Source organism: Buteo buteo, chromosome 5 (genome assembly GCF_964188355.1).
Source record: "Buteo buteo chromosome 5, bButBut1.hap1.1, whole genome shotgun sequence".
Lineage (NCBI taxonomy): Eukaryota > Metazoa > Chordata > Aves > Accipitriformes > Accipitridae > Buteo > Buteo buteo.
The window spans coordinates 16098690-16110445 of NC_134175.1; the positions used below are offsets into that span (position 1 = coordinate 16098690).

At 41.7% G+C, this 11756-nt stretch overlaps 1 protein-coding gene across 1 annotated transcript in view; it reads right to left on the reverse strand.

Moving 5' to 3' along the window:
- MAP2 (microtubule associated protein 2) overlaps nt 1-11756 on the reverse strand; it is a 247110-nt gene that overhangs the window by 23649 nt on the left and 211705 nt on the right. Inside the window, exons 11-13 of the mRNA XM_075029191.1 lie at nt 7636-7821; nt 6074-6227; nt 3468-3811 (exon numbers count right to left, since the gene is read on the reverse strand). Of these exons, the coding sequence (XP_074885292.1) occupies nt 3468-3811; nt 6074-6227; nt 7636-7821 (684 nt within the window). The remainder of the gene's footprint in view (nt 1-3467; nt 3812-6073; nt 6228-7635; nt 7822-11756) is intronic.

Below are 11756 nucleotides of genomic sequence, written 5' to 3' on the forward strand. Positions count from 1 at the left end.
ACATCCATAGACAGGATTTCAAGAAGAAAAAAAATCCAAACAGAAAAGAAAAACCCGAGTTTTGGCATCTGAAACAGATTTCCAACCCTTTCCCCCAGCTCCCCCATGCTTCCCTTGGGCTGTCTGAGAAATAACAGATGCAAATGGGTTACTTTTGAAAGCAAAGCATTTCCTCCACAGCTGATGCAGTGCGAAAATCCATCTGAAGCCCAGCAGACATACCCATGAGCAAGTCGCCTCCGAGCTTTGCCAAGAATGATACATTTCACCATACTCTACTATAAAGAGAAAACCAGACAACCACCTACTGGCTGCATCAAAGAGCAGAGAAGCCCTCGTTTCTCCAGACTGCAGAATACCAGTTAAGCACATCTCAAGCCATCTATTTCTAGTAGGAGCTTAATGCAGTGCAAAGTTAGCTTGCTTCTTCCCCTAGAAACATGCTCTTCCTCGCCCCCCCGCCCCATCAGGTGGAGTGATTTCTCTCCTTTTCTTTGTTTCTGTGGCTGGCAAGTCAGAGCTGAAGTAAAATCAGTCTGCTGTCTGATGAGCTTTTGATGAAATTGAAAGCACTGCATTTCTTGATTTATTTAGCATTCAAACATCCCCTTCTTCTTCAGTTCTGCACCTCAGCCTCTGGCAGTTTCAGAGCGCGGCTGCTTTCTCTAGGACAGCTGTAAGCTAAGAAAAGACCTTGTGCTAGGTTCAGATATGCCTCTGGTGAAAGGATAGCCTGTCTCCAAATGACACTTTTGGGCTGCAGATCTGTATTCCTTTAGTGATTTGCATGTCATGTTTACGTACTTAACTTGCCCAGATATATGCTGGCCTTTTGTTTGCTTGTTTGTCCTGTGGTTATTGCTATCAGCACTTCCAGTTCAGGTTATAAAACTTGAGCAGCTTTCTGTTTGTTTCATGTATCATCACTAAAAGCAGATAACAGCTCATTTCAGCCAGTGCGATATTTGCCACCAGACGTTAAAGAAGTGTGCAGACACAAGGAAATGAAATTAGCTTTCATGTGTTCCTCTCACAGACTCTATAAAATTCAACTGCAGAAATTGGAAAAGAATTAATCCTAAAACCTCTTGTCTAGACTGAGCAACTATGGCATAAAGGAAACATAAAGGAAAAACTCAGTGAGTCTTAGCCCAACCCACAGCCCAGTGGCCATATACCACTGGGAATTAAAAAATGCTTTAGCTTCAGTGACATTATGTCCACCCAGCAGATTTCCCCTGTGATCCCCGAGAGTGAAACGCCAGCTGCTGTGCCATCCTTCACTAACCAGCAAAGACTCTGTGCAACTCTATAGAACTGCTAAGGAAATGTAGCTGTCTAGGCACAATTTGCTGTGGCCCCCAGTCTTGTATGGTTGTTACAGTCCACAGAGTAATAGGGAGGAGGAGGACAGGCTAACATGGTGCTGGTTTCAAGCCCCACATCCAGCAGCTGGGCTTGTTATGAGGAATGCTAATCCAGATGCATAGTCTGAACTGGTGTTCCAAGCCTCCTGGAGCCCCTGTGCACCGTGACCATCTGCTACACAATATGTCAAATGGGAGTTGAACTCCCATACAAAATAATTACACAGACACTTGTCAAAACAAATGCAGAAGAACCTTTGCTGAGGCATTATCTTCTTGACTTTATATAGTAACTGGCTACTGTCCAAATCCTAGAAAGCACTGAATGTGTTAATTTACCATGAAAAGGGGATCAATGCCTAAGAGATACCTTACTATGTAAAAGATGAGCCTGGTTTTTTTCCTCTGGAAGACCTGCAGTAGGCATAGGGTTGCAATGCTAAGTTTTGATCCAATTTATTATTTTTTTCTGAGACAGCATTAGGCAAACCTCACTGTTCTGTATGTTCCATTTTGAATTCCAAAACTCAGATATAGATATAGATATATAAAAGTATCTGATCTGGAAACACCATGCAACCCAGCCTTCTGGAATGTCTTGTTTTCAGGACAGCTGAATGGGCGCACACGTTATTCACCCTGATGTCCTGTCTCTGGAGGTAGTTGAGAAGTGAACCTTTCATAAAGCACTCACATTGCCACTGCTGTAATTCAGCAATCTCAGGGAAGTAAAAGGGAGCTGGGGGCACTGGGTGTTTTCATCATGGGGTTGTGTCCAGTATCAATATGAAATGCACAAGTACTTTTTACAAAAAATAAATCATCATAATTGTATACACCCACAAGACTGAGTTGTCCATATTTTTAGCATAAGTTTTGGTAAGCTATATTCTTTTTCCTCATTCAGCCTCTTTGTTTCTAAATAAAATAGGATTTCTTTCAGGTTATAAATGGTTTTATAACTCTTTAAACATGAATAGAATGGACCGCTTCATCCTGTAAGCTAGAACAACAGTTCTTCCAAACAGAAGGACAAACAAATTGCTTGGACACAATTTTGGCTTTTAATGCCATCTGTGTTACCATTTCTGCATTGCCCAAAAATGAGAGAAGACTATTCCAGCTCTGACCATAGCTCTGCTTGGTAGGGCATCAACCAGAGACTCTTCAGAGGAAGGCAGAAACACCATACGTCAGGAAGATTTATGGTACTTCCTGTTTGATCTTTCCTCAGTCCCCAAAACCATCTCCTTAGCTTAAAAGCCTACATCTTTACTGTCCTTTCCAAAGTTTGGCAAGTTCTGTCTGTAGTAACAGGGTATTTTGTTACCCTACACACATGTTCAGTCTCTAGCTGAAAGCAATCCTCATGACAATGCGCTTCATTGCATAATTCTGCAAGGTGTGAAACTATCTCTTTTTTTCACCTTTTAATTGCATCAACATGTCCTTGAATTCTTGTTCTTTCAGACAGTGAGAACTGAAAATCCTGATCTGCCTTCTTACACATCCACCTTTTCTTAGATTATGTACACTCTCCAGTTTATAAAATTTAAGCCCTGTTCCTGCTTATTCAAACCCTGCAGCAAGAGAAAACAGTTAAGTCTAGTATCTGTCCCGTCCCATCATCTTTAACTTGGGGTGGATTTACCAGGTTGGAGGCTGCAACCCTCATTAACGTCACCCAACACAATGCACATGTCACATAAAATGACACAGGAAAAGGTCATGGTACTGTGCAATCCTGCTAACATCTATCTAGGTTGAATTTGAACTTGCTTGGATTAAAACAAACCCCTTTCATTTGCTGGTACTGATGAAGATACAGGCTGAAACATATCTATGGCATGGAATACAAACTCTTGTTTGAAATTTTGCAGCTGATGTCAGTGAGACACTGTTAATTTTCTAGTGACAAAATACTTTCTGAAGATTGTCCTGGCCCCTGCCAATTAACATGATTTAAACAACCAATGCATATGGACAATAGAAGCAGCATTTGCAAGGCAACTCAAAATGGCTCCCATCCCGTACCTATCCCAAACGTGCACACATAAGACTAAATCACATATGGATGAACATAAGGAGTGGAATCCTTACCTGCCCCCCTTTAGGCTGGTATTTGATGTTTTCTGTTGATCCAATTTTGGACCTGACGTTCTTGAGGTCAGGTAGAGGCTGATTAATAACTCGTAGCTGCTTCGGAGTGGCTGGAGATTTAGGAGGAGTGCGAATTATGGCAACTTTTTTCTCAGTAGGTACCAGTATGGCAGATTTGGGGGTCCCAGGAGTGTGTGGGGTTCTGGAGTAGCTGGGTGTCCCTGGAGTGCCTGGGGTACGGGAGGCATAGCTTGGTGGTGTCCCTGGCGTGATGGCAGTGGAGCCAGGAGTAGTGGGGGTAGAAGTCCCACTTTTTCCTGTTCTGCTACGAATTGGCTCTGATCCTACATGCAAGAAAAAAAAACAGCATTAGACCCACAGAAATACAGCTCTTCTTTCCTCTGTACCTCCCAAGACTGCATCCCTCTGTGCCAAGCAAGATGATACAGCTCTAGGATGGCTGTGCTAGTGCTGGAACAGCAGACTGGATGTCTGTCTCCATGTCTCACTTTGCTAATCAACCTGCCAGGAGTTAGCTTGTCACGTATGGTTGAGCTGGTAAATTGCCCATATGGTGACTGAGTTCTCTGTGCTGTAACACAGGTGAGCTTCCCACAACACCTATGCTTCCTGCAAAGCTCGCTAAACAAGGCACAATATCACACCAATTTCCATTTTGGGGAAAGAACAAGAAGCACGCTGGGAATCTAACCTCTGGGACTTGATCTGACAACCTGACTAGCCAGTAAGAATGTTGTCACTAATTTCAATGGATTTAGGCATTAAACTAGAGAGTGGGAAAAATTCTGACTGTAATCCTGAAATTAAGGCTCTGAGTGCCTGCCTGCTGCTGGTCACCTACCACTGCTGGTAATCTGGTGTCTGCAGCTGAACCCTGGCTGATCATTCAGCTGATGAACAAGTCATAGCTCTGTTCTGTGGATGGGCAGATGTACCTCACATTCAGTTGCTATTTTTCATTAGCACAGTGAAAGAAAGCAACTACAGAAGGCAACCTTGATTAAAAGTCATATTCTAGTTACATTGGCATGCAGGCTAAAAATAAATAAATAAATACTGTAACATTTTGTAGCTGCTCCATTCAGTGTTTAAGGCATTGCCGGTCCTCTTCACTGAGCACAAGAATCAGTTTAATTGTGGCACTGTGCTTTCTGCAGCCAGCTCTGCTCGTAACTCTCAAATGCAAATAAACAGAACCCAAGATATCTCCATATGCTGCTTAAAGCAAAGGTTCAATGAGAATACTCAGGGAGAAGAAGACCAAACCAAACCCCAAAGCCTGGGAACCCCAATGCCAAATGGGTGTGTATATGTTTTCACCTTTAAAATGTTCAGGAATTATAAATCCAATGGGTCTCTTTAGAGCGTCCAGTGGGAGTAGTCAAAATCTTATTTAAAGTATTTGTTAGTCATTCTGTTTATGTAATGGTGGTGGACCAAACCCAACACACTGCTGCCCTTGGGGTCCAGGAGAAACTCTTTGCTCTACATGACTTGTTAGACAGACTGAACATACTCCACTCTCACCTCCAGTTTCCCTGAATGGTTTCTTTCTTTCCAAAACAACCCTACACCAGAACCTTCTCACTATACCAGCTGAGACAAAAAGGGGATTTTTTTTTTTTCCCAGCTCCCTGCAGCTTTGGTATATTTATTTTCATTCCCCAGCCCTTCACCACATTGGCAAATGCTCAATGGCCTCTCGCTCCTTGTCAGCAGAATGGGCTGCTATGCCAGCTGGGGGTCACTCTGCTTACAAAGGGTCTCTGTTTTACCCTTGGAGCATCACCCAAGAATTTCAAAGGAGTTTTTTTGTAGAATTTAATAATCTACTTCCCTTAAGCTGTCTTTAAAGGGGCTGAAATGAGTTTCTAAAGAGAGAAACCAGTGCAATTCCTATTGGAAACCAGGGAGCCTCATCCAGGTTCTGAGGCCTGGACTGAATGCAAATCTAGTGAACAGTTCTGGCAGTATTTGGTGAAATTCTCTTTGTCCTGTAATTTCTTTTGGCTTGTGATTTGATAACACTGGTTCTCATAAAATGACCTTGCTGGTTTACTATCATAACTTCCCCCAATGAGTCATTCCGCTAGCTAACATCTCAATTCTCAGCAGAGTTTTTACCCTAGGATTAGAGTACATGGAGATCATTACTGTGAAACAGCAAATTAATGACTGTAACTATTAGGTTCACTTTTCCAAGATCCATCAGAATATTTTATGTTGCCTACTTCAGGTTTGTCTTGTTCTTCTTGCTGTTTGTAAATGCCCTGTGTCAAATACCTTACCCAGCTCTGAGCTCCCTGCAAAGGCATTTTCTAGTATCAGTGATTACTCTGAACCACAGTCCTAGCTCTGGGCATTGCAGAGTATAGAAAGGGTGCATCTTGTCCCTGGTTTCAAGCCCTTGCTGCTCAAGACTTGGTACCTGAACAAAAACAGTTTGTGGGGCTCCGATTTCCAACAGCATACCCCAGACCCACCCCTCTGTGTAAAAGGTAGGGACACATGATGCTATGGCAATGTGACAAATCTATGGGAGACACCCACAGCAGTAGGAGAGGATTAATATGCAAAAAACATACGGGTGGTCCGTCGTACTGAAGAGGAAAGAGAAGCTGTGAGGGAGAGAGAGTTGTCCTCTCTGTCTCGGTCTCCTGATACACCTCGTCGAGGAGGAAGGATAGAGGAAGGTCTTGGTAGAGAGGAACGCTTTTCGGGACTCTTGCTTACTCCATCCTAATAGTAGCAAAATAAAAATGGAAGGTTTAGTTTTCAAAACTCACTCTCTGGGCTGTGATTTTTCTCAACCTATATACAGAGGGGGAAACCTCATCCTATGGGCCCAGTTTACTACTCACACAGGAACCTGTGGGGATCCAGCCACCTCCCATGCTCTGCTTAGCTCCCTGGTGCTTCTTTACTGCATCAAAACACCCAACAGTCATCTTCTGAGCTACTTAAGACAGATACAGATACTCTTGGATCTAAAGATGGATGGATTCCACATTTGGTTCTTAATAAGGAACAAGTGGGTTTTAGTGCAAGTTGAAAGTAAAAGAATTCTCTGGAGCTCAGATGTGAAATTCTTATGTGAGTGAATTTACCTGCAAAGTAACTGCAATACTGGTGCCCAGAATACACCCCACACTGTATTGTTAGGTGATGTGTGATTTTTGCATTTTCAAAAACTAACTTGTAATTTTTTTACAGAGAAAAATTTTTAGCTACAGCTTATTTTTTTCAGTGGAGGACTATTAATCCTGGTGTCTTATTTGCTTCCATATTCATCTTTTTACTTTTTGAAATCAGCAGATACCTTCTTATTACCATGGTTAGAGCAATGGACATGTATGTTAGAATATTTTTGAACTTATGGGATAGGCAGCCAAAGACAGTCTTGCATAAGCAGATAGTCCTCCCAAAGACAAATGTGATGATAGTCCCAACCAATAAAAGACACACCAAGCATGGTGTTACACAGAAAATAGTAGTCAATAGTGAAAACAGTTTTTAAATGGGGATAGTCATCAACTCAGCATCAAGTAGATTTGAAACACAAGTGAAATGTAAACATGGGGAAGCTAGGATGGACTGCCAAACATCTCTTTAAATTTATACTGCAACTTTTTCAGTATGGTCCCATGCATAGACCAAATTTGGTTCCTAGAGCATTTGGTTTCCACCCTTATTGCTGGTGATTAGAAATCCCTCCTACACTGGGGATTGAATTTGATTTCAGAGAATATTAACTGGTTGAAAATTACATTTTTTTAAACTTGGAAGGCAAATTAGTACTGCTAAGGCAAATTAGTACTGCTGTTCTTTGCCACTTACCCATGTGCAAATGGGTGCAACTTCTTAGCAGTCAATGAAACAGCATCCATATCATCAATAGAAAGAAGATATGTCCTTCTAGTTATAACTTATTTCACTTACGTTTCCTTTGGAGAATCTCCTTTGTTTTTATCCATTTTGTAGCACAAATCTTGTAGCCTGCTAATCAGTTTTCCTGCCACTGGATCTAAGTAATCCCACGTAAGCTTTGCAGAGAGTTACTCAAATTCAGTGGGTAGAGAATGTGATCCATGGAGTCCACCTACACATCTCCAAGCTAACTCTCTCTCTAGCAACTCTGCTACCTTACCTTAGCATCTGACTTTGAGTAGGACAAGCAGTCTCTTGGGCCTGCTGAGGAGGGCCGTACATAATAACTGTCTGTATCGAGAAAAGTGGCCCTTTTAGTAGTTAATGAGCAAGCTGAGGTGGGTCTTGGAGGAAGCAATGACTTTGCTCTAGACTTTGAGGCAGGAATCTTTGACAAAGAGGTAGTCTAGTCATGAGAAAACAAACAAGAAAACACAACATGAAGATGGACAAAAGGAAAATACATGCAACATGGACCAAAAAAAAAAAAAAAAAAGCCAAGCTATGAATTAATACTTTTCCTGTGTCTGGTAATGGTGTCTGTGCAGTTCTGACATGCGTAAAAGTTTCAGTTCTGTGTTGTTTGACTGAAAACATCTGGGTCTGGACAGAGTTACTGATCCTAGGAAGTGCCTTTTTCTGCAGATGCTATTTTTGTCTTGTGTTAATAGGACAAAACTGGTGCCAGGTACAGCATTTAACTGGTACAGCTGCTGGCTGGCTGCATTAGAAGCAAGTGCAAAACTACAGGAACACCAAGAGATCCTAGTCCTTTAAAACTAAGTTGTGCATTTGAAATACATCCCTTCAAGCTACAGTCAAGAATAAAACAGTGGGGAATCTTAAAAGCAAAGTTACACCAGTATTCCCACAATGGCAGAAGGACAAGACAGTATTGCTTCTTGTGCCACTGTGTACACATAAAATCCCTAATGCATGCCAAACACTGTAGTCTGTGCATTTGGTGTCACTCTATAGAAATTCATAAATTTATATTGACTATGTGGAGTCCTGGGAAACCTGTAAATGGTTGAAAGGCTGACATGATATGTCATTGTGATCAGATACTTGTCCGATTCTGAATAATGGTAATACCCATTGAAAGAACAATCAAACACCAGTAGGACAGATTGAAAATTCTTTGTTGACACTTAGGAGCACTTAACTGCTTTGCAAAAAGGAATCTCCTTGAAAGAGAACAGGGCTACTTGCTCAAGCAACATTTTTTTTTCTCCCATGGGTATAACCGATACTACAAAGAACAATTGCAAGGCTGTTATCTTGGCAATGTAGGCCTGATTCTCTCTGTATTCATACAAGTATGAAGTTACACACAGGAGCAATCCCAATGGGCCTGTAATTATGGGACTCGGTATAGAGCTTTAGCTATGAAAAATCTGGCATTTGATCTAAGTTAGTCACTTAGACTTTCTCAATGTTCAGAAAAGGTGTACGAGCTGCTCCTTAAGTTGTCTTTATTAGAAAATGAGAAAAGAATGGGTTGTCCAGCCCTGACAGGCACCTGGCTTAGGCTACACACCTAGCCTACAGAAAACTGAGGCTGGTGTGCTGAATGTCATCCATGACATCATCAACATGATTAAGAGTTGCAGAACTGTGTAACAAAGAATTCCAGTCGTACAACACAGCTGAGAGGACTTCTATTGGATATCATCATCCATACCAAATAGCAAGACAAGAAATGAGTTCAAAGGATGGAAGTGCTTTACTAGCAAGAATATATTCCTAGAATGAGTTTTGCAACATATTTATGTCTCTTTCTTTTAATACTTATTTCACTGGCAGAATAAACAGAATAAAAAAATCTGAGTAACTATTCTACACAGAAACTGTACAATATGTGTTTCTGTCACATCAAAGGCTTCTTCAGACTTTGACTGATTTGTCATAGTTCAATTTATGGGTCCCATCCACTTGTGAAACTTTGGGCCATGTTTACAAATCCACTAAGGTGTTCATTGATGCTGAAACTCTGTGGAAGCAGGGTATCTGTGTTGGATGGCTCCAAGAAACAGACATTCTGCGAACACCTTTCACCCAGTTTTCTGAACTTGAGATATAACTAAGTACGCACAGTTTGAGGCCCAAATGTTCATTCAGTGGTTTTTGCCTTTTTCAACTTCCAGACCATGCAAAATGTTTCCCGCAGTGAGACTGGAAGACTTACAGATTAAGATTTTAGGCACAATGTAGAGACCTCGTCCTCTTCACTCATCTTGCATACAGCGTCCTCTGTCAATATGCACATCTAACAGGGATGCTAAAGATGGAGGAGACTGAGATCTTTCAATGGAACAGTTGGGAAAAGGCATGACCTTGAACTAAGGCACTGCTCTGAGATTATCACAGTCTAGATTGCCTCGGTGTTATTTAGGGAACAAGGCACTTTTTAGCATCAGTAATAGCAGCAGAATCTGGCCCAACCAGATTTCAGTGACATGCTCAAGGCTGGTAGAGCAAGCAAAGAAACCAAATGTCTCAATCCCTGCCTGTGCTTTACCCAGAAAACTATTCTTATTCTCTGTTAGCAATATATTACCTTTGACGTCTGTTATAATTCCTGTTGCTGGAAGTGTCAGCTGTCCACAGGACAAAGATCTATGTAACCCTGTCTAAGACGCAGGGATTGCTGAAGTTGGGATGCAGAAACCTCACTTTATTTCAGAGGCATTCCTAACACATGACCGATGTTCTCATCATCTCGCTACTGCAGGTACAGAGCTCCTTCCAGCAGATGGAACTGCTTAGCCTTTCCTGAACTTGCTCTGCAAAGCAGTATGTAAACTGTAGCTTGAAGATGGATAACAAAACTGACCGGGTTGGATGATCATTACCAATGGAGAGGAAAAGGTTGCACTTAAAGGATATAAAAGCTGAAAATGAGGAAGAAACACAGCAAGAAAAAGGGAGAGGTCTTTATAAAAGCAGAGGTGAAGCCAAGGCGCAGAAGAGAAAATGTCCAAGAGTTGCATGACTGTGGCAATCAGAGAAGTGAAGCAGCAGGGAGAGAAAGTAAGCAGGAGACAGACTTCTGATCTTTGCTATAATGTAAGGGACAGGAATAAGAAAGGTGTGTAGAAAGCAGATAATTTCAGAGAATGGTTTTGCAGTGTTTTTACTTAGAGCACTCCATGAACACAGATGACTCTGAAAATGGGCTAGTATTGACTTCTCTTGCGTAAGTGTTGATCATCTCCCAAGAAAAGACAGTAATAAACCATACTGTTGACTCAGACCAGAAACCTGTCTAGATATTTCTTACTGTAGTAGTAAAGAAGGTCTATCAGTTTCCCAGTTAGGAGCTGAAATGGGTCAGACCTGAAAAACCACATGAAATCCAAGAATCCATGGCTGAATTCAGATCTAAATTTCACAGCTCCTCCATAGCCTCCAATCAGTTATGCTGCTATCATCATTAACAATTTCTTACGATTCATAAATAATGTGTAGCACTTTATGAGACAGAGAACTAACAATCTGGTTAGACACATGAAACAAATCAGCCATGGAATATATTAGGAAATTTAGAGGAATCCTAAGGAACTTTTTCATTGTTAATGATGGCTAACTGACAAAGTATTGTTGTGCTGCAGATGTGAATTAGCATGTGTCAATGTCATGTAGGAATAGTTGCATAGGGGATAGTGAAAAGAGGTTGGTTTCCAGGGTATTTTGGAGTGATCGACAGGAAGAGCATAGGGTCAGCATGGTAGCAGGGTGGAGAGGCACTGCAGTATTTGCCGAAGGAAACTCAGCAGAGGAGTGCCAGACACAGGGAGCACAGCAGGCCGCAGAGTGGCTGAAGGCAGGGCACGGAACCATCGGGTTAAAACACACACAGAAATCAGCAGTCCAGGAAATGGCCATCAGAAAGCACTTAATTGCATATAAAATGCTACTGGCCAATAAATTCTACACAGCCATGACCTCTGCAGAATGCATGGCTATGTAATGGTGCATCAGAAGACATCCGGTGAGTCCTGGGGGAGGGTTTCTGCCTACATAGCAATCGAGCAAGGTGGCAGTATGAGTTGGGTGCTGTAGAAAGGGCCAGGGTACACAGTTTATCCCAAAGGATGACCTGGCTCAAAATGCTGAACAACATCCAACTCCTGCAGTTTGGAGTCTGTGTGCCCCTTGTGGATTTGCAAACTGTCATCATCTACTACCCGGGACTGTAATTCAGAGGTTATTCAGGAAAGGTGGTTTTAATTACCCTTTAAAATGAATAATGAATATGGCAAACAAATTCTAAATGGTACACAAATTTTAAATGGAACACACAATTACTTACTGAATTAACACAAAAAGATCTGAAAT